This window comes from Sinocyclocheilus rhinocerous, unplaced genomic scaffold (genome assembly GCF_001515625.1).
Source record: "Sinocyclocheilus rhinocerous isolate Xijiao unplaced genomic scaffold, SAMN03320098_v1.1 scaffold192, whole genome shotgun sequence".
Taxonomy (NCBI): domain Eukaryota; kingdom Metazoa; phylum Chordata; class Actinopteri; order Cypriniformes; family Cyprinidae; genus Sinocyclocheilus; species Sinocyclocheilus rhinocerous.
In genome coordinates, this window is record NW_015627892.1 from 552,548 (window position 1) to 575,625 (window position 23,078).

General features: G+C 37.2%; 1 protein-coding gene across 5 annotated transcripts in view; it reads right to left on the reverse strand.

The window, feature by feature from the left end:
- The window catches only part of nsmfa (NMDA receptor synaptonuclear signaling and neuronal migration factor a), a 36,409-nt gene that overhangs the window by 3,121 nt on the left and 10,210 nt on the right, over positions 1-23,078 (reverse strand). Inside the window, exons 2-14 of one of the 5 annotated variants that reach the window (XM_016548234.1) lie at positions 18,783-18,836; positions 17,756-18,580; positions 16,042-16,108; positions 15,784-15,789; positions 14,555-14,623; positions 10,017-10,069; positions 9,531-9,620; positions 6,433-6,560; positions 5,983-6,066; positions 5,531-5,564; positions 2,359-2,429; positions 2,015-2,094; positions 1,805-1,907 (exon numbers count right to left, since the gene is read on the reverse strand). In XM_016548234.1, coding sequence (XP_016403720.1) covers positions 1,805-1,907; positions 2,015-2,094; positions 2,359-2,429; positions 5,531-5,564; positions 5,983-6,066; positions 6,433-6,560; positions 9,531-9,620; positions 10,017-10,069; positions 14,555-14,623; positions 15,784-15,789; positions 16,042-16,108; positions 17,756-18,580; positions 18,783-18,836 — 1,664 coding nt within the window. Of the gene's footprint in view, positions 1-1,804; positions 1,908-2,014; positions 2,095-2,358; positions 2,430-5,530; positions 5,565-5,982; positions 6,067-6,432; positions 6,561-9,530; positions 9,621-10,016; positions 10,070-14,554; positions 14,624-15,783; positions 15,790-16,041; positions 16,109-17,755; positions 18,581-18,782; positions 18,842-23,078 lie in introns of all 5 variants that reach the window. The other 4 variants (XM_016548233.1, XM_016548235.1, XM_016548236.1 and 1 more) reach the window with 4 other exon arrangements.

Genomic DNA, 23,078 nt, shown 5'->3' on the forward strand with positions numbered 1-23,078 from the left:
CGATAGCCTAGTAGCCGGGACAACTTCTTTATGTTTACAGACATGACGTAATGACGCAGTGCCATGCTTGAATTTCCCGCGAAAACCTACCCGTACCACTCAAATTAGAAAACATTATTATAAGCTAACCGTTGTGAATCGGGCTAAAGTATGGCGATAGTTTTGAACACTTGCTGGTTATGTACTTGCTCAAATATTGATTTCGGATAATTTTTAACCAAAAAAAGTTACGGACTGCAGCTTTAAAATAACTGTTTTTGATTTTTAATGTTTTAAAAAATGTAATTCATTCCTGTTATGATAAAGATGAATTTTCAGCATCACTACTTCAGTGTTCAGTGTCATTCTAATATGCTGATTTGGTGCTCAAGAAACATTTCTTATTTACTGTCAGTGTTATTTTAGAATCATTGCTATACTATTATAGTTTTTATTATTTTTTGAATTAGCTCTCTCAGTTCAAGTTTGAATAATTTTGCTGTGTTTTTGTCATTTTATTAGTTTTTTAAAAATATGTCTATACAGTTCTTATTCATTTTTATTTCAGTTTTAGTTATTTCAGTACTTAAACTAAAAGAAACGTAAAGTTATGCCTTGGCAACTCGCTTAAATATGTTTTTTTTTTATATAAAAGTACTAAAATAAATAATTATAATATGATGATTTGTTGCTCAAAAACATTTCTAATGATTATCTGCTATTTTAGTATTATTTAAGTTTTTATTAATATTTTGAATTCGTTTATTTATTTTAGTTATCATTTATTTTAAGTAACAATTTTTTTTAATGGTTTTAGTTCTAGTTTTAGTTAACAGTAGAAACCCTGATTATTATCAACTGTTTTGCTGCTTAATATTTTTGTGGAAACTGTGATACAATTTTTTAAGTATTGTTTTATTTGAAATAGAAATCTTTTGCAATATTACAAAAATCTTCAGTAATTTTTTACCAACTTTTGAACAATCGCCAGAGTCAAAGTTGGGTTTATTCATTACATTAAAGAAGATAATATGAAGTATTTCCAGAAACTAAAGTGTACTTAAAGGGGTCATATGATGTGATTTAAATTTTTCCTTTCTCTTTGGAGTGTTACAAGCTCTTGGTGCATAAAGAAGATCTGTAAAGTTGCAAAGACTAAAGTCTCAAATCCAAAGAGATATTCTTTATAAAAGTTAAGAGTTAACCACGCCTACCTAAAACGGCTCGTTCTAACACGCCCCCACATACCTACGTCACGATCTGGGAAGCACAACGCACTTGATAGCTGGCCAATCACAGCACACCGATGTTCAGACCGATGAGCTTTGTAAAAATCGACGCGTTTCAAAAAGGCGGGGCATAGAGGAGAAACAATAATGTACAGTATGTGGAAAATAATGTTTTTTTAACTTTAAACCGCATAAACACATTTCATTACACCAAATACACAAAATATGACCCCTTTAACAGGAAATAGTAAGAACACTTTCACAAATTGCTATGAATAGATGGTTACAGAACACTGATGCATAAACATAGATCTATGAAACCTCGAGATCTATGAAAGATTCAGTACTGGACAGGAAAGGGTTATTTTAAGTTACATAACCAGGGGAAAAATGCTGTCAGGCATGATGGTGATAGACAGAGAGGTGTTATATAGAAAAATGGAGAGATGGAGCTGGTGCATGTCTGTGTCTAAAGAGATGAGAGCTGAACATGGCCACAGCAGGCCCCAAAGGGACCATTTCTAAATATAATGCAGAAACTCAAGGTACAAGCATGCATAAATACTGTGGACTTGCTGCTTCAGAACTTGAAATACCTTCTCTCCATTCGGATTGCCCAGGACGTAGCAACCCATGATGTGGATCAGGTTCGGCTCTGGATTCACTTTACTCATAAACCGGCTCAGACGTTTCCAAAACCTGCGTGTACACCACAAACACATGAGCGAATCGCTCCGATAATAGTTCTCTTTTTATTAAACACTAAAGGAATATCAAGACAAGGCTCTTCTATGGATCTTACTCACTGGCTCATGTCTTCCTCTTTCTCGACCTTGGCAAAAGTGGCCACTTTATTCTTCAGCAGGTACAGATGCCCTGGGCCGCCCTGAGACAGAAAATTACACATTTGAAACCTTACATAACATCAAACTCAAAGAAACAGAAGACCAGTAGCACTGCCCTCTGAACTGAGAGAGAGAGAGAGAGACACCTGTGAATTCTTATCCATCTGAACACACAACCATTACGCAACATCAAACGCAAATAATCAAACAGACAGCAGTGAAGTATTATTCCTACAGACACTGCTGATTCGCTCTGGTGCACTTACAGTCTCATTTCTTATTTGTTGGCTTTGTTTTTCTCTCACCTGACAGAAGATCAGCATGCGCCAGATCTTACAGCCCCTCCTGTAGGCTGTCAATCTCTTCTCAATCTCCTCTGCACACAAAACAAACACACTGCTAGTCACATTGAGTGCCATTAAATGCATGATCGAAACCTATTTGCCTATTACCATAATTTTACTTTACATGAAAGGGTCTATAATCACACTTCTGACAGCTTATTCAATATGTAACTGAAGAAGAAAATTTGGTAATTTCCAAAACTCATGTAACACCATAATCTTATATTGTTGGTTTATTAATTTGCACGTAAACCCTTAAATTAATATTTTTTTCCCTAAGGATCATATTTATTATATTATATTACATTATATAGACATGAAGAAAAAACTGATCATTTACAAATCTTGTGTAAGCACCGTTTTCTTGCATTGTTGCTTTTTTGATTTGCATGCAAACCCTATATATATTTATTTTTTGAAGTTCACCATTATATTATACACTTTTCAAGCCCTTTAAATCCTAAATATTAAGTTTAATCATCATTTTATTACATTATATCAGAAGTCAGATGTCACAAAGAGCTTTATTGACAAGTATGTTTATTATTTACACACACAAGGAATTTGTCTTGGCGACAGGAGCTTCCAGTGCATAAGAAAGTACAGTCATAGTGCAAACATACATGATAGTGCAGACATACTGTACATAGTAATTATACAGTAGAGATGAAATAACACTAATATAAAAAAACAGAAAATTAAACAATGCAATATAATACAGAAGTACAAATATAGAGAAAAAACATATATAAAACATATATAATTGTTTTAATGAATATACGTGTAACATAAGATATGTTATTTACAAGTGTACAGTTTATGTAGTTTACAAATGTACAATTTTCAGATGTATAAATGTGTCAGTTATAATGGACAATGTATAGTTATGAAAGTTTTAATTGTTCGGGCAGAAAAAAATGCTTGGCTGTTTTGGTGGTCGGTGCTTTGTAGCGCCAACAGTTGAAAGAGAGAGTGGGCTGGGTGTGTGGGGTCCAAAGTGATTTTCTTAGCCATTTTCCTCAATCTGGAAGTGTAAAGATCTTGGAGGTTGGGCAGGCGGGAACCAATAATCCTCTCAGCAGTCCTGACTGTTCGATGTAGTCTTTTAATGTCTGATTTGGTAACTGAACCAAACCTGACAGTTATGGATGTACACAGGACGGACTCAATGATGGCCGAGTAGAACTGTTTCAACAGCTCCTGTGGCAGGTTGAACTTCCTCAGCTGGCGAAGGAAGTACAGCTTCTGCTGGGCCTTTTTAGCAATGGAGTCTATGTGAGTGACCCACTTCAGTTCCTGAGAGATGTTGGTGCCCAGGAACCTGAATGACTCCACTGCTGCCACAGTGCTGTTCATGATGGTGAGTGGGGGGGGGTGGGGGGGGATTCTCCTGAAGTCCACGGTCATCTCCACAGTTTTGAGCGTGTTGAGCTCCAAGTTGTTGAGACTGAACCAGACAGCCAGCTCTTTAATCTCCTGACTGTAAGCAGACTTGTCACCGTCCTGAATGAGGCCGATGAGTGTGGTGTCGTCTGCAAACTTCAGGAGCTTGACAGAGGGGTCTTTAGACGTGCAGTCGTTGGTGTAGAGGGAGAAGAGCAGTGGGGAGAGAACACAACCCTGAGGAGCTCCAGTTCTCCACTGTTTTGAGCATGTTCAGCTCCAGGTTGCTAAGACTGCACCAGACAGCCAGCTCTTTAACCTGTCTGTAAGCAGACTCGTCTCCGTTGTGTAAGGGGTCAATGATGGTAGTGTCATCTGCAAATTTCAGGAGCTTGAGAGAGGGGTCTTTTGCAGTATCGGATACTGAGTATCAGATCGGCGCATCCCTAACAAGACGATTCAATGTTTTTATAATTATACTTGATCTGTAGATAAAGATAAATGATTTTGCATAAAATGACATTATCTTGCTGGAGTTTAGTGCAATTTCTAAATCATGTTACTGTTAGATCACAACACTGTAGTAGAGAGCACTATGAATAAATTGTACTTCACGCGCTTTTAATGGCCTTTCTTGTTCTGTCATATCTATCATATGTTGCTGCCTCATTACTTTTCTATACATTTAAAAGTCTTTTATTAACATTTTTATTATATTTACTTGCTTTTCATGAATGTGTAACATTTTACCAGATTTAGTCCTACACGTATTCACTCTTAGTTGTTCCCCACAAAAGAATGTTTTTTCACTAAATGTTTAGATCAGGGGTGCCCAAACTCAGTCCTGGAGGGCCGGTGTCCTGCAGAGTTTAGCTCCAACTTGCCTCAACACACCTGCTGGGAAGTTTCTAGTATGCATAGTAAGACCTTGATTAGCTGCTTCAGGTGTGTTTAATTAGGGTTGGAGCTAAACTCTGCAGGACATCGGCCCTCCAGGACCGAGTTTGGGCACCCCTGGTTTAGATTTTATAAAATTATTGTACACTCATGATTTTTCTAGAGTAACTTTTGCTTCCGAATGATCCACTAACCTAGTTTATAATAGTATTTTTGTTATAAATTATAATTATATATTTTTTCATTTGTTATTTTTCTTTAAAATGAAGTTGTCTATATTTAGTAGATTTTGTTTAACACACAAAAGAGTGATGATCAGGTCAGTACACAGATGTATAGAAATTGCGCTGGTATCGGTGCATCTGGTGATCCACTGACAGATTGGGGTTGATTGGGCTGGGTCAGCTCTCTGTCGTGCACAAACAAGCATGCACAAACAAAGGTCGTGCACAAACAAATGGACAAACAATCAATATTATTAATTAGCATAACTACCCATTGGCATTTAAAAGGAAGAATGAAGTTCATTTATGAATTTCTGATTCTGTTAGACTCCAAAACACGTTGAATAAAACTTGATCACCACAGATTTGACAGAGTCACTGTTGTAAAACAGTCATATATATAGGCACTTCTCTGATCCATTGTCATTTATCAGGAATTCAATTGTTTTTGTGCTTCTCATGCTGGCTAGTGCAAAAATCAATACAAAGCCCACCGTCATTCCACAATGAAATAACCAGGCAAGGGGTAAAGTGCTCAAACACACACACACACAAAAAGCACACTGCATCCAGCAAGCACACGTCAACAAACAACACACACACACACACACACACATGAAGCTACATACCCAAAATATCATCAAACGTGGCATGCTCATGATCCTGGAGATAAAAATAATGAAAACAATCAATACAAACACACAGATAAGACTAATTCTGAAGGGAAAATGTGCTTTATATCATGCTTAATGTCTCTAATCTCTAATGCACACTCATCCGGTCCAGATAACATTACTGGCTCCTGCTTTTCTTTGTGCTGTTGAGGACGTGTTGTCATGTACTATTGTGTTTGCTATCAGTTTGGTCATCACTTGTGTGTTTTGTCCTCTTGTATCATATCCTACAGAGGGATTTTGGTTCTACTGCACAGGACAAAGCATTAGCTTTGTGTTTCAAGTGTCTTTTCGGTGAAAATCCACTAACTCTACAAATTTGTTTTATTGTAAATGGCCAAAACGGATATCTGGATGATGTGTCATGTAACACTGTGTGATATAGAGTGAAGACTGGCTTGACTTACATAGAGTATGGGTATAATAGATGTATCACCCCTTCGAATGATGTTGGGAACATATTCTGCTTTAGGAACTTTAGATGAGATCAGCTAAAGGATACAAAAGTGACAGAAATGTTCACCATTAAGAATTGAATTTTAATTTATTTTAATTGAATTTAAAATAAATCATAATAAATTAAATTAACATTATAAATTTGATTAAATAAAATTACTTAAGGTGACAGAAATAAAAATGGTCATCACTAAGAGTTGAATTTAAATTTTGAATTTAATTAAAGTACAGGTAAATTACAGTGAAAATTAAACAAAATTATGTAAAATGATTTATTAAATTAAATTAACATTGTAAATGTAATGTAATTAAATGAAATAAAATTACTTAAAAATTAAACAAAATTAAAATCTGAATTACATTAAAAACAGAAAATAACACATTTAAATTAAGCTGCATACCATAATTTTGGGAGGGATGAAGTCATCCCCCTCACATGCTAGTCTCTCCATCTCTCTCTCCTCCTCCCAGTCCATGTCTTCACATCCGCCCTCCTCTGGAGTACCGCAGGTCGTCTGCAGATCCCCACCTGTGGTACCACACAACACAGCAGAGAGAGACAGTTCAATGATGGACACAGAGATAGCCGAAGGAAGACACAGAGAAGAAAGGAACAAAGATGCAAGTGAGGAATGAGAAGAGGAAAGAGTGGTGGAGAGATAGAAAGGTTGAGATAGAGAGAAAATGGAACCAAGATGAGACAGACTGACTGTAAATTTGTATACATGGACTGCAGTAATTGAGCTGCTGGCTCTCACTCAGTTTAGCTTCTATGTTAGGAGTCATAAACTGATAAAAGGAAAGGTTCACCCAAAAATGTTATTCCAAACCTTTATGCTGTTATATATCTTATGTGGAACTTTGTGGGATTTTTTTTTTAGGAAATCCTACAGAAGGATAGTTAATATTGACCACAACTGTCAAGCTCCTAAAAATGTCAAAACAGAACCCTGCAAAAAGTAGTCCATAAGACTTTATGATCATTCAGTATTGCTTGGAATTGCACAATAAGTCCTGTAGTGTTATTACTGTTAACTAATAAAAACTAACTATTAAAAAATATTTTCCCCCCAATAAATTTTAGGTAAAAAAAAAACTTAAAAGAAAATTACCAACTTTGGTGTTGGTAAAACAGTAAGTTGGTAAGTTTAGAAATGAAATCAGAAAACATAAAAATAAAAGCTAATTAAAAAATATCAATAAATATTAAAACAGTATATAAATAATATATAAATAAAACTTTTTGTGAACAAATCAAAATTTTAATTTTAATAAAAATGTTGTGCTCCGCAGGACCTGAAGGTCTTTTTTGGACAGCTGTGATGAACTTTTCATGTAAGGAAAAATTATTTCTTCATTTTCCACTAAAAATAATAGATTTTGGAATGACATGAGGGTGACAAAATGATGACAGCATTTTCATTTTTGGGTGAACCATCCCTTTAACGGCTAAAAATGCAGTGTCAATTTGCTGTGAAGGACTCTTCACACCAAGTATGCCTATACCTATATGACACGAAAACTAAAAATCCTGAACCACTTGTTTGACTGCAGTCCATTTACATACATAGCAGTACAACTAACTAAAGCTACAGTACAAATGTAAAACTGCAATGAGAGACTGTAATAGTGGTTGTATAAGAGAAAGTAAAGAGGAGAGGAAAAACTCCATTAGAAAATCAGTATACCACAGAAACCAGGCAGCTATAGAGAGAGAAAACAGACAGAGAAAAGCCAACATACAAATATTACAACTGTAAGTCAAATGTTCACAATCATTCATCAGGCTCCCTGAAGATACAGTCAGGTGGCAAAAACAAACATGATGACAAAAATAAGTCCAAAGAAAAGCTACACAGAGTTAACATGCTGACACAGAATTCTACAGTGCGCACACTTACACGCTTAAACACACACACACACACACACACACACACACACACACACACACGCGTCTGGTTTACTATCCTTGTGGGGAATCTCCATAGATGTAATGGTTTTTATACTGTACAAACCGTATATTCGCCCTACACCAACCCTACACCTAAACCTACCCCTCACAGGAAACTTTCTGCATTTTTACATTCTCAAAAATTTAATAAAAAAACTCATTCTGTATGATTTATAAGCTTGTTTCCCAACACGAGTCCCCATGAGTTGGTGTGTATTCAGGTTTAAGTTCCCACCGGGATAGAAAAACATGTACACATACACACACACATACACACACACAAACATATACAGTGGGTACGGAAAGTATTCAGACCCCCTTAAATTTTTCACTCTTTGTTATATTGCAGCCATTTGCTAAAATCATTTAAGTTAATTTTTTTCCCTCATTAATGTACACACAGCAAGCAATAACAAAGAGTGAAAAATTTAAGGGGGTCTGAATACTTTCCGTACCCACTGTACACACACATACGTCTCCAGAGTCCAGACATTCCAGGCGGGACAGATACTCACAGAGAGAGAAAGAGAGGAGCACATATTTGGGACAGAACCACGCTCAGAGGAAGACAGACAAACAGGATCAGCATCAAGAGCAGAGGAAGAACATCACGGCCAGACTGTGTATGTGTGGGATATACAAGTGGTCTGCAAGAAGACTTCTGGTTGTAATGTAATGATTTTATATTTACTAACATTCAAAAGTTTGGGGTCAGTAAGACTTTTTTGTTTTAATTAAATAAAACTTTTATTCAGCAAGGATGCATTAAATTGATCAAAAGTGACATTAAAGACTATTGCATTTGTAACAAAAAATTATTATTTAAAATAAATGCTGTTCTTTTTTTACTTTCTGTTCATCAAATAATCCTGAAAAATAAAGAAAAAAGATTATATATATTATATATATTAAGTAGCACAACTGTTTTCAAAATTGATTATAAGAAAAAATGTTTCTAAATTATCATGTGACACTACAGACTGGTGTAATGGCTGCTGAAAATTCAGCTTTGCCATCAGGAATAAACAGCATTTTTAAATATATATATATATATATATATATAAACACATTTAAAATTGTAAGAATATTTCACAATATCATTGTTTTTACTAAATTTTGATTAAATAAATGCAGCCTTGGTGAGTATTAGACTTCTTTCAAAAAATAGTACTGACCCCAAACTTTTGAACAGTGGTGTAAATAAGTAGTAACTAGTGCTGTCAATCAATTTATGCTTTGATCTTGATATATGGGAATGCTAAGTGAGTCAAAGTGGCACGTGTAAGTGTGTGTGTACAGATGGACTCACTGTCTTTGTAATAATATTTCACAATATTACTGTTTTAACTGAATTTTGATCACATAAATGCTGCCTTGGTGAGCATTAGACTTCTTTCAAAAACATTTAAAAAAAGCACTTACCATAAACCTTTGAACAGCAGTGTAAATAAGTAATAACTAGTGCTGTCAATCATTTTATGCTGTGATCTTGATATGTTAAGTGTGTCAAAGTGGCATGTATAAGCGTGTGTGTACAGATGGACTCACTGTCTTTTGAGTCGTTTAGGGAGTCTTGTTTGACAGGGGTCGGATCGCTCCAGGATCGGTTGAAACTCTTCGCCCTGCGCTCTGCAAATGCTAGTGAAGTGGAGAGATGTTCACACGCACACACACGCAACGACCCATGATCCTCACAGACTGTGGGCTGCATCACATACACTCAAACACACCAACAACCACCAGCTACACACACACACAATTCTCATATACTTCAATGTCCATTCGTTCCATTGTCCTATGCTACACTTGAAACACACACAGAAGCAAAAAGGACCAATACTTGTCCTCAGTCACATTATAGGTCACACTGATGCAAAACTGTCAATCATCCTTCATACAAACACACAAACATGCAGAATATACACATGCTAATCTACAGCACATCCACCATGCAATGCATCACATGTACAAACAAAAACACACACAAATGGAGCTCTGCAATCATTCATATTGTAAACTCACACATAGACTCACTTTGTGCTTTCATTCTTCTGCTGCCCACCATTCTTAAATGCTTCCGGAAATTCCTAGAAATTAGTAGAAGAGGAGTGAAAGAAAAAAAAAAGAGTGGAAGGAAAGGAAATGAGAAGGTACATCAGGTCAACAAGACATTTTTCGGATAAAACAAGATAACAGCATGTTACAGCAAACTACACCAAAAAACCTTGTCTCGTGTCTGTGCTTGAAAACACAAAAAGATTTCCCTTGGTTATTCAACAGCGCAAACATATTTTGAAGGCCATATGAAACCCAAGCGCTTATTTATTGTAGTACATCGCCAAATAATTCCACCGCAAATGCCTTTAGAGACACCAGCAGACGTCCTTTCTTGTGTGCACTCATCTGCAGTAATGAACCAGCAAGTGTGTACTTTCTTTGAGCCATTTGTCCCACACTTCCAACATAACTACTCTGCACGTCCATGACAACTGTAGACTTAATGGCAAAAGCTGAAACACTAGTAAGGGGTGGAAAAGGTGACAGAGACAACGAGGGACATGAAGAAATAACAATAAATTAGAAGACAGAGGAGTTCTTCGGTCAGAAACATACTCTAGTACATACTCAAGTACGCAAATGCTGTTGTGAATGCTAAGCTAAGTCTTGCTGTAGCTACTTAGTTATAAAGTGTTTTTGGTCACTTTATTTTAAGATCCGATTCTCGCTATTAATTAACTATTAACTACGACGTTTGCCTCAATAGACTCCTAATTACTGCTTAGGAAGTTAGTTGTTAAGTTTAGGCATTGGGTAGGATTAAGGATGTAGAATATGGTCATGCAAAATATGTGCTTATAAGTACTAATAAATGGCCAATATACTAGTAATATGCATGCTAATAAGCAACTAGTTAATAGTGAGAATTGGTCCCTATACTAAGGTGTTACCGTGTTTTCTTGTGTTACTGTGGCGGTAGACAGAGTTACCTTCAACTGTTTGTGAAATCAAAATTTGAGTTTTGAGGCATTTAGTCCATGTGTGTTAGGTTTGAGGCTAGCTATAAAGTATGCTAGTATATTCCTAAATGTTGACAAAATATATATGCATTAAAAATGTACAGTCTTTCTAGCTGCAGATTTCAAATTGTGCAATATGCCATTGAAATGAATGAGAATGCTAAAAGAATGTTAGCTTTCTCCACGAAGTCATCGTTTTCAGTCACATGACTGGAGGGCAAAACATTAATAGGACTGCAGCACAGGCAAGCATTTGAGTTTATGTACTAGTCTATACATTGGGCCTTTTGGGCCTTGATTTAAACCAAAACAACACTCTTGGCAGGACTGCAGTGCATGGTTAGCACACTGGGGAAGCAAATCCTCATTAGCCAGTGTATTATGTTATGAAAATTTAATTTCTGAATTTTAATGAGTCTGTTTCAGTGTTTTTCTCCAACAAGTATCCTGTTTTGTGACATAATTACATTGTTGATCATGACTAATTGGAAGGAAAGTAATGAGGAGACAGGAAAAGCGAGGCAGAAACATAGGAGGAAGATAGAAAAAGCGCTTTGTTTACACATGTGACAGAGCTGTGCCCACCTTTGAGAGGAGGGAGATATGGAGAAATGTCCCTTTTCTACCCGTCTTATGGCTTATTTACACCCACATGCATTAGAGAGAGAGAGAGAGAGAGAGGGAGAAACCTCCCTCGCCCCCGCAGCTGAGGATGAGTCAGAGGCTTTTTTCATCCATTGTCTCTCTTTTCATTCTCTCACTCTTTCTGTCCAAGTCTGCAATCTTTGCTTCTCTATTAGCTCTTTAATTTCATCACCACCTCTCTCACGCTGTTAAATAATTGTATTCCCTCAATCATGCCCCTTTCCTTTTTTAAAGGAATATTTCACCAGGAATGAAAATTCTGTCATCATTTCCTCATCTTTAAGTTGTTGCAAATGAATATGACTTTTTTCGTTTGTTAATAATAAAATACAATATTTCACTATTTAAAGAAATAGTAAGATTTATTATAAATAAATAAATAAATAAATACATGCATACATACATATTTATGCATTTATAATAAATTTAATATTTATTATATTATGTTTAACCTAGGTGCTCTTCTACATGCTGTATAATGAAAGTTAACAGGGGCTGGGATGATCCAAAAAATGACAAAAAGCACCATAACTGTGCCATATAAAGTGGTCCTAGGGTATGAAATGGTTTTAAAATAACTGAAATATAGTGAGCAAATTGCCTGAATTACCTTTATAGTGCTTTTCATAGCGTTTTTGGAACTTGACAGCTCCAGTCCCCATTCACTTTCATTGTATGGAAAAGAGCAGCCTGGATAATCTGTAAAGTATCTTTATCTGCATTCTACATAGGAAAAAGTGTCATATGGGTTTGGAACGACATGGGGATGAGTAAATGATGACCAATTTCTATTTCAAGTGAACTATCCTATTAAGGGGAAGTTCAGTAGGGTCGAACAACTGTATGTGTTATTTCAGGCCACCTCAACTTTCAGCAATTACATTGTCTTTCCCCTACAGCAGCTGTGCACTGTGGGAGACATCTGGCTGGATGCTCCAGACTCCTGTCCAATATGACCTCTCCGGCTCCCAAACGTCCCCACCCACAGCAGCAACTCTGATTACATAATTGACTGCTTGCCTTTTCTTCCTCTCATTCAGATTCTCACTTTCTTCCTTTCACCTCTCTCTGTTTCATTATTTCTCTGTCCATCCATTCTCCTCCTGAATGTATGATTGCAGGGTATCATTAGTCTCATAGGGACTTTGACTTTCCAGCAACGTATCACACCACCCCATCCAACAATACACTCCTGAATCATCTACTGCTACTGTGACCATCTGGTCCTGTTTCAATTACCCCTGATCCTTAGAGTGAGCTTTGAATGAAACATACTAGCAAAAAAAACAAAAGCCAAACAATCTATAAAAAAAACTACCTTATTGATTATATGAAGAATATGCTAAAAGATCAGATCAATATGCTTTATGATATCTGAACTATCATACAGTATATGCTACCCCTTTTCTTTTTTTCCTGTTTAGGTGAGTAAAGCGGAGGCTTAGAAATGATATAATGTGTGTGAGTGTGTGGATGGGATAATAAATCTTATCAGCATTACTCATGAATATTAATTAGGTGATGTAATGCTCATCCAGTAGTTAAAACTGATTGGCTGAAAAGCAGGTAAGTGGGCATCTGCCAAATTATGATTACCGCTTACTGATTCAATCAACTGCTGATATAACCAGTTGGGAGAAGCTGCAATACTGTGTAGTTCAAACGCAAAGCAAATTTTAAAAAGGAATGAAAAACGAATCATTTTTAATTAATATTTCATATACCTCAAACATCAATTATCACTCTCAAAAAACTTGTTATAAATTTATTTGCATTTTAACATGTTTTTCAGTAACCAAATTAGTATTACCACTATAATATGATATAACCAGCTGAACCAACAGTATCACCTACAGACTGAAATTCCTTCCACATTCTGAGACTCAATTTCGTCTTGCAATTAAATAAAAGAAGTAAATAAAATGTTAGTAAATAAATAAAACTGTTAAAAAAGACATTTCAGACACACCTGCAATTCAAAATGCTGTTCAAAATTATCTCGAGGGACACTTAACATTTCTAGCTAAACTCAACTCAAAAAATGATCGACATCAGCATCCGTCAGCATTTCTAAACCATCCAAGACAACTGTGTCTCCGGCTGAGGTAATCAGAATTATCCAGACCAGCCTATCAAATGTGTTTCTAACCCATTTCCTGAATCCAAATGCATCGCTGCATTTCACACCACTAAAGCAACATCATCAATCTTTCCCTCAGGTTTTCAAACCAAGTGCATTGTGATTCATTTATACATCGCTGCACTGTGATGTAGTTTAAAAAGCATTTTATAAATTTATTTGCATTTTAATGTTTATTACTCTGAACATTGCTGATGTTATTTAGCATTGGAAATGTCTAGAATTTCTTTTGCACTCCTGTTGATATCAGTTGGACCATTTTTCCTCCAAAAAACAAAAAAAAAACGATTTCTGAGGTTGCAAACAATTGCAATTTTCCTCTCAACTTGCATAGTTCAGTCACGCCTTGGTTACACAACAGTAAGTTGGTTTGTGGCAGTGAGGCAAAAAGCAATTTCAAGATGTGTTGTAACCATGGAGGTAAGCCTTCGAATCTGACTCTCATCTCAGCCCAACCACACAGCAAATTGAAGGCTAAACTGCTTAGGGTGGTTCATGTCTAAGAATAATGAACGTGCCAAGTCCTCAGACAAAATATCTATATTGATATGGATACATATCTCTTTGCTTTAGATAGAACGACAGCTATATAGGTAGGTGTATAGACAGATAGAATGACAGAATGACACAACGATCGACAGATGCAGATCAAGTTTAGATAGACAGACAGACAAGACTGTTGTGCCAGATAGGGCTGTACTGTCAAAGCTCTTCCTCTATATCTGTCAGGAATAAAACCAGAGATAAATGACAGGTCTGCAACAAAGTACCTCTGGATGATGGAGGCTGACTCCATCTCGTTTTTTCTCCTCTTTTTCTCTGCTAGACTCCGGAAAACCCTGGCAGGAGGTGACACAACTTTAATGCCAGCGAGGACGAGGGTGAGGGCTCACTGAAGTGCGGTTAGAGGTTAGAGCCATGCTCATGAAGGGGCAATGTTAGGCTGATGTTAGGCAGGAGGAGTTCCATCCGGGTAAATAAAGGTTCAGCCATAAGCAGAGCCTCGAACTGGATTGAACATTGAAGTATAAATGAACGGGACTTATGCCACTGGTGCAGAAAATCGAAAGACCATTTATTTATCGTTGCTGTGTTGTTTTGCACTGGTAAGAGAATATCTTGACCTTCCTGATAACATAACCAACAGTATCACCTACAGACTGAAATTCCTTCCACATTCTGAGACTCAATTTCGTCTTGCAATTAAATAAAAGAAGTAAATAAAATGTTAGTAAATAAATAAAACTGTTAAAAAAGACATTTCAGACACACCTGCAATTCAAAATGCTGTTCAAAATTATCTCGAGGGACACTTAACATTTCTAGCTAAACTCAACTCAAAAAATGATCGACATCAGCATCCGTCAGCATTTCTAAACCATCCAAGACAACTGTGTCTCCGGCTGAGGTAATCAGAATTATCCAGACCAGCCTATCAAATGTGTTTCTAACCCATTTCCTGAATCCAAATGCATCGCTGCATTTCACACCACTAAAGCAACATCATCAATCTTTCCCTCAGGTTTTCAAACCAAGTGCATTGTGATTCATTTATACATCAAGGTAAAATCAATTTCAGTTTCATCAACTTGACAGCGGTGAAATGGCGGTTTCCTCGGTTCATACACACAAGCCCTATTTAAAAAGGGACCAGTTACCCTGAGAAGATCCAATAAATGTTTGTTTCATAGACAGGTTTGTGCTCTTCCTCACACTATCTCAAATTACGAAGCAGTTGCGAAAAAATTACTGAGTAAATTAGGCTACCTCGGAGGTCCTTTGAGAAATCTAATCCCATCCGGATAGGAATGTTTGTGATTCTAGTCAATATTTTTTTCTCCTTCACTTCTTATTTATTTTAAACACTGTCAAATATTGTAAATAGAGCTAAATTGCTGAGACTGGAGGGATGGCAGGGTAGGCAGTGCTGGGGAAGCTAGCGTTTGACATCACTCACTGTCATTTTGTGACATTTAAAGGGTACAAAAGGGATACTCACGAAATCCTGTAGAGCGGAGAGGTGAGGCAGACAAAAAAGAAGAGAGAAAGACAGACAGAAAGCTTAGATAACAACCATGTTTGAAGAAAGTGTGTGTGGTCATCGTGTACTTGTCAGCTCTCTGAGTCAGTTTGACAGTAAATGTCACTAAAATGAATGCGTGTTTGTAGTGAGACACCTTTTGTGCCATCTGTACTTGAGGTCAATATAGGCTTCAAACTTCAGTGTGTTTATGTGTGGGATGAAGTGAGTACTCACGCCTGCATGGTCGTTGTAGCAGTCTGAAAGCTGAACATGTTCTCTTTAGGGAACCAACTGTTATCTTCTGGTTAGAAACAGACATAAGGGACCACATTAGTACAGCTGAAATGATATATCCGAATATATGAATTGCGTCAAACTGAACAAACATATACAGTGGCCCCAAAAAGTACTTGGACACGTAAGCCACACTCCAAAATGTAGGAGTTTCATTGCAGAAGACAACAAAATATCAAACCAAAACAGCACTCAAATGATACTAGTTTTACTATTCTTAACTATCTTTGCAATTACTTTTAACTGTATAATAATAACAGTAATAATTATATACATACATACACACACACATATTGTGTTAACAAATGTTTTGCATGAAAAGTGACCTTGTGCTATTTTTCAATAAAAATAAATGCCACTTGGTTGATCATTTGTCATCTAATGACACATCTACATTTTTAAATACACTTTTGGGTTCAAAACAAGTTAAGCTCAGTTGCAAGTATTGATTACTACAGAAAACATGTTGGCTTGTCTCTTAATTTTTCCTTTTGTTGTTTTAAAGAAAGCAAAAAACATGGTAAAACGAAGGTACATAGCAGGTAATTGTGCTAGTGAAATGTGAATCTGTAAAAATGTGTATTATTTGAGCGTCTACTATTCTAGACAAATGAGCTTCTCGTTATACATCAAAGATGCATCTGTGTATGTGGGTAGTTGCCAGTACATCAACAGAGACATGTTGTCAGATGAAGGCATAACAGATGACTTTTATTTCTGTCTGGTTTTCAATTGTCAGAACTTATGAATATATGCAAACAAGAAAGAGACGTTTATGTCTATCTGCAGATTAAAGACTACTGGAAAAACTACCTGCTTAGCTTGATGTTGAAAGGTTCTAACTTTACTAAAAGATTCCATCACACCAGTCTAATGAATAATATTGAAGTACCATTGCTGTACTGTATGTGTGACTAAACTAAAAGCGTTTTATTCCCGTAGCTCAAACCATAGAGAATGGCAACGCTAAGGTCATGGGTTTGATTCCCAAGGAATGCATGAACTAATAGTCTCATGTTAACATCATGTTTAGTATAATCTTTAAATATAATTGCTGTACAACACCATTGGCTAAAATAAAAGCATTTTTAATTCACGTAGCTCAAGCAGTAGAGCAAAGTGGTAACAACACCAAGGTCATGGGTTCAGTTCCCAAAGTATGTATGAACTGACAAAAATGTATATCTTAAATACAATAGATATTGGATGCAATTGGGAAAAAAGTATCTGCCATATGCATTTCAGGGCTCCATATACTATCAGCAAGTGCCTCACTAACCACAATTTTTGCTTGTTTTTGAAGAAAAAATCTGAATTATTTTCAGTGGTAATCAATATTATGCCAAAATCCTGTTGATTAAGCTTTACTTCTGAACCTGAATCATTCCATTTAGTGTAGTTCAAGTGTCCAAATACTTTCTGGGACCACTGTGTGAAGATCCACCCGCAACAACATACACACATGGTCCACTCCACAGAGGGAGAGAGCACAAAAGAGACACACAGGAGAGAGGAGAGAGACACAGGAGAGCGGAAAAATACAGACCACGGCACATCGAACACATCGACGCCCCCGTTGTTGGCTGAACCCCACCCCTTCCCCTCGGCCAGAGCCTCTCTCTCTTTCTCTCCCCTGTCGCTCTCCCCCTCTCACCTTGCTCCAGCCCAGTCATGCGGTCCACACTGCACATCTGCTCTAGTGGTGGCCGGCGCTGCTTGCCTGCCTCTCGGGTGCTGCTTTCCAGGTCCAGGGAGCCCTGGCTGCGCGAGGGAGCCCCGGGACAGGCCTCACACGCCAGGCCGCAGTCCTTTCCCTCCCCCCAGCCACGGATGTTGTGTGCGCTGACCGAGCTCTGCAGAGGCTGGGAAAGGTGGTGGGGATGGGGCACCCCGTGGTGATGGTGCGACGTCCCCGCACTGGAGATGTGCTGGTGGGGGTTTGTTCCTCCGCTGCTTCCACCTCCGCTGGTGTTGCTGTGATGGTGGTTGCCATGATGGTGGTTGCTGTGATGATGGTTTCCAGATCCACTTCCGCTTCCACTTCCATGGTGGCGGTGGTGGTGCTGGGTCGGAGAAGACGAGTTGGAGGACGTAGAGGGCTGGGCGAGCTCTTGGGCATGACACGCCTCCTGCGCCCCTTTCAAGACCTCGAGCTCCAGGTTCTCCTTGCTTCCCCGGCTGGTTCCCAGCATGCCGCTCTCTCCGGTGATGGTGTAGGCCCGAGCAGGCTGCAGGGAACACTCCACGCACTTCTGCTGATCCTCCTCTGCCGAAAAGCTGCGCTCTAGGGACAGCCGACTCTTGGAGGAAGTTGCCGGAGGTGGCGGTTCCAGAAGGCCCAGGGCGGGATTGATCAAGCTGGGGTCGGCGCTGACGGCTGAGCCCTGGAGGGTGCAGCTGTGGAAGTTGTTGTTCTGAGTGCACAGGCTGTCTGGGGAGTCAGAGTCGTGGCCAACGAGGGTGTCAGACAGTAAGTAATCTTCAAATCAAACATTAGGACAGATGACAAGAGAAAGAGAGAGGACCAAGTGAGAAACAGCAAGAGATGCACAGAGAAAAAGACAGATGAGGTAACACACGCTACATTAAGAAGTGGCACAGCTCCTCATGAAACATGAACGCACCTCTAAGTGGACTGGAAAAAAAAAGAGCAGAAAGACAGAGGAGTGGAGATAACTGACCTGATCCGTTGCGGTTCTCAGGATGGGTGTGAAGGTACTCTCCAAATACACGAGCTGCTCTGCAAAAAAACACACACGCATTCGTCAGTGGCAGGCCCACACTGTGACTATAGTCATGGATGAAGGATAGTGTTAGGCATGACATGCTGTGAAGTCACAAGCAAATGACTTGGTTCTATTAATGAATCGTTCAAAAAGACTCACAAACCAGTTACAAGCTTGAATCAGTCTGACAAATCTTTCATCAAATTAACTCATTGAATCAGTCAGAGCAGTTACTGAATCAAAATCAGACTCACTGAAATGCAAGTTATCATTACTTTCAATGATGTCGATCTCGAAATTAAGCTTTGAGTACTTTTGAGTGCTTAAAGGGATAGTAGTATACCCAAAAATGTCATCATTAACTCACCCTCATGATGTTCCAATCCTTTTGAAATACAAAAGAATATAATAATATTAATATTTTGAATAATGCTGGTAACCAAACAGTTTTTGTGCCCATTGACTACCAAGTGAATTGAAATATCCTCTTTTATGTTCCTCAGAAGAAAATCATGTGGGTGAATGAATTTTGGCATGATTTTAATTTTTCAGTGAACTATCCCTTTAAGGTTTCTGAAAAGTCAATTAGAATCATTACTGACTCACTGTTATAATGACAATGTATAGCTAAAAATATACATTTGCGATAAATAATATTTTAATAATAAAAAACCATAATAGAATAGTACTCTCAGCTCAGATTTCACCATGTGAAATCCATTCTGCAGAATTCCACATTTTCTCCTAAAATCAGCTTAGTCATCAGGCTACAAAACCACAGAAGCATCACACAGTGTAATCCAGCAGTGCACAATCCAGTGACCCTGTCAGCAGCTGATCGTATTTAACAATTACTGCAATCCTTTCATTACTAAAATCCTGTTTTAATGAATCAAGCCCATCGTGATGTCTCTCTTACAAGAGAACGTCAGAGCATTCAAGCAAGCATTAATGCAAACTTGCATATTAAAACATGCATACATCTGCATTTTATACATTTAAACATTATATCACTATATTTATCATTTTATTTTGATTTAATTATTATTTTCGTCAGGTTTTATGTGCTGCTAAAGCAATCAAAATTTAGTTTTCATGACCATGAGAGGCACTCACACTGACACGATTGAGAGTTTATTTGTTACTGTGCCTTTAAGACTTTTAAGTAAATAGACAGCACTTAAACTCTTTTATGTACTAAAGATCAAGTAAGATTTCTGATGATATGGCCCCCTTTAAATAACTATTTCCCCCACAAATGAACACGATAAAGCCCTTCTTGAAAAAGTCTAGATGGACGATGGTTCCTTATATGTCATTACCTCTTCCTGCTTCCGGATCCGGCTGTCAGTTTCTCTCACTTTTTTTTCAATTTGAGAAATGACAGGCCCAATGCGGACTACTCTTAGTCTCTTAGTGTCACCTGCTAAGCTGACACCAGCCTCGGGTATAAAGGGCTTTCACAGGGATATGAGTAATGCTCTGCATGTGGCAGCTGCCTGCATCGGGAGGTTTGAAAGCCGGACTCCTCAAACTTAAGAATGTGGCTCGGCTTCTGCAGTGTGAAGGCTGAAATGAGGGGCAGGTATGTGGAAACGCATGTGACTGTGAAAAAGAGGGCATATGGCTGAAAGAAAGGTGGAAAAACAAGAGTGGGGAGAGGAAGGGAGAAAGAGAGAGGAGGAGGAGGAGGAGGAGGAACAGAGACAAATGCACTGTGTAAATGTAACTGGTTGCTTTGAATTTCAGAGCCACCCACAGATTCAGATGTAGCGTTTTTATCTTTCCAGTCCAAGAGGAAGAATGTGGGAGAATTTGAGGGGTGAAAAAGGGACAAACAGAGACATGGAGTTAAGTAGAAATATGGATGTGAAAATATAAATATATAATAATTAAATGACTACATATATAATAAAAACAACTGTGGAATTAAGAAAAATTAAACATGACAGTCAGCATTTCTTTTACCATTTTTAATCACTATTTTCAGTTATGAGGTCATAAAAAAACTGCATGTATAAATAATAAAAAAATTATAAATCATAATAAAATAATGAAAAAATAAGAAAAGAAAAAATTTAAAGTAGAAGAGCGTGTCATGCTGCAGGTCATGTAAACTAAAATGAAAACCGAAAATTAGTGTAGCATATCACGCTGCAGGTCATGTCAACTAATATAATAAATATAAAAAATAATTTGAAAAGAAAAATAATTTAAAATGAGTCTAATATCACTGCAGGTCATGTCAACTACTATAATAAAATAATAATTTAAAAAAAGTTTTAAATTAGTATAGTATTGCATGCTGCAGGTAATGTCAACAACTATAATAAAAAAGAATTTTAAAATAATTTTAAAAAGAAAAAATGTTTAAAATGACAATAGCATGTCACGCTGCAGGTTGTGTCAACTACAGTACAATCAAATAAATATGGTTAAAAATGAGTATAGCATGTCATGCTAAAAAATGTACCTTTAATGTCTGCATGCGTTTCTCTCAAATATACACAATATTATCTTCATTAGAACATGATAACAGCTTTGAATTAAAGGCTCATGAATAACAGTGATACAAATGATCAGCTCGATAACCTCAAGAGGTGCACAAAACCTCATTCATACTAAAGCATCAAAGTAAGCACTAATTTGACACTTAATTCACAGGCAGCTATAAAGAGAGTGCGTCAGAGATGGAGAGAGTGAGAAAACGCATAAAAACTGCGAAACGAACGTCACAACGCTTCCCACAGGAGATATTTGTCACCACTGGCTTATCGTAAACAGCAGGAATCAAAGAGACAGAAAGAGAAACACTAATTAGTTATGGCCTGAGGGGGTTTCATCAGTAACAATCGATAACACCGACTGAGAATTATGGGAAATGATTTAGCCAATCAGAATAGACGATTAAGATTTGAATAAATAATGAAGCCAGTATAACCAGAGACTCTGGCGGTTCACATTTCATAAGTGCATATTGACGCCTCAATAATAAACGAACAACAGCTTATTTTGTTCTGCATACGGTGGCTTTGGCACTCACAACTGTGTAAATCTCCGGGTGAGTCATTGCTTTTCGGGAAGCTGATTCAATCTTGTAGGAGACATGACTGATGAGTCCTTAATACGCTTTGCCTGAACCCGTTTTCGCCACACAGACAAATATTTGCAGGCACCAACATATGCTTTATACCTTTAATGTATCTAATGAACATGCTCTGCACAATATATGGCCACACATAATCACATCCATTCCCCACACACGGAAAACCCACTCCGAGCTCAATATTGCAACCTCCTCATCAGAAGCTGTCACAAGCTCTGGGATCGTTCCACAGGAATCCCTGGTGGCTTGCAGTCGCCCTCAGCTTTCCTGACGTAACGTTCAACAACATGACACTTGTGACAGCGCTGTAAATTATTCAGTTTTACCATAACAGCTGATGTTGAACCAGGTCATTCTCGCCCGCTCCGTAACAAGCATCCTCCAATGCAAGAGGGTTAATTGGAATGCCAGTTCGGTCTGAAGAGCCACATACTTGACCTGAAGAGCTGGGGAATTCAGTAAGCATAGGAAGCTGACTACATAGGGAGCATCCTAACTGTCATGTAACCTAATAAATGAGAGATTCCCTCTAGATAAATGACGCACCAAATTTAGACTGATTTTATGTTATTAAGCTGCTAAGCTAACAGTGTGATGCTTAAGCATAAAAATATACATTTTACACATACTGGGAAAAATAATAAATTTTGAATTACTCAGAACTGTATTTTTTATTTTTTTTTATAATATATAGTATCATCGATACTATGCAGTAATAAATTAAATTTGAATGTTGGATTCTTTCACTGAGCTGTAAAATGTAAATAAATATTACACATTAACATTAAAATGAAAAATAAATAAATAAAAATGAATGTAAAATAAAATTCAAGGTCATTTCCATCTGTTCTAGAGCACCAAATTTTTACAATCAAATATTATAAATAATATAAAATAAAATATCAGAAGAAATAAAGGATAAAATAATACATTTTGAATTACACAAATCTTTTTTTATATACATTTCAGTATTAATGATACTATGCAGTAGTGAATGGAATTTGAATCTTGGATTAAATATTAAAGCTCATTTTTTTATTAAAATAAATACAAATAAATAAATACAAATTTAAAAAATAAAATTTAAATAAATCTATTTGCTAAATTTTTACACTGCTTTTTTTTCTGTTAGCTCCTTTGATTAA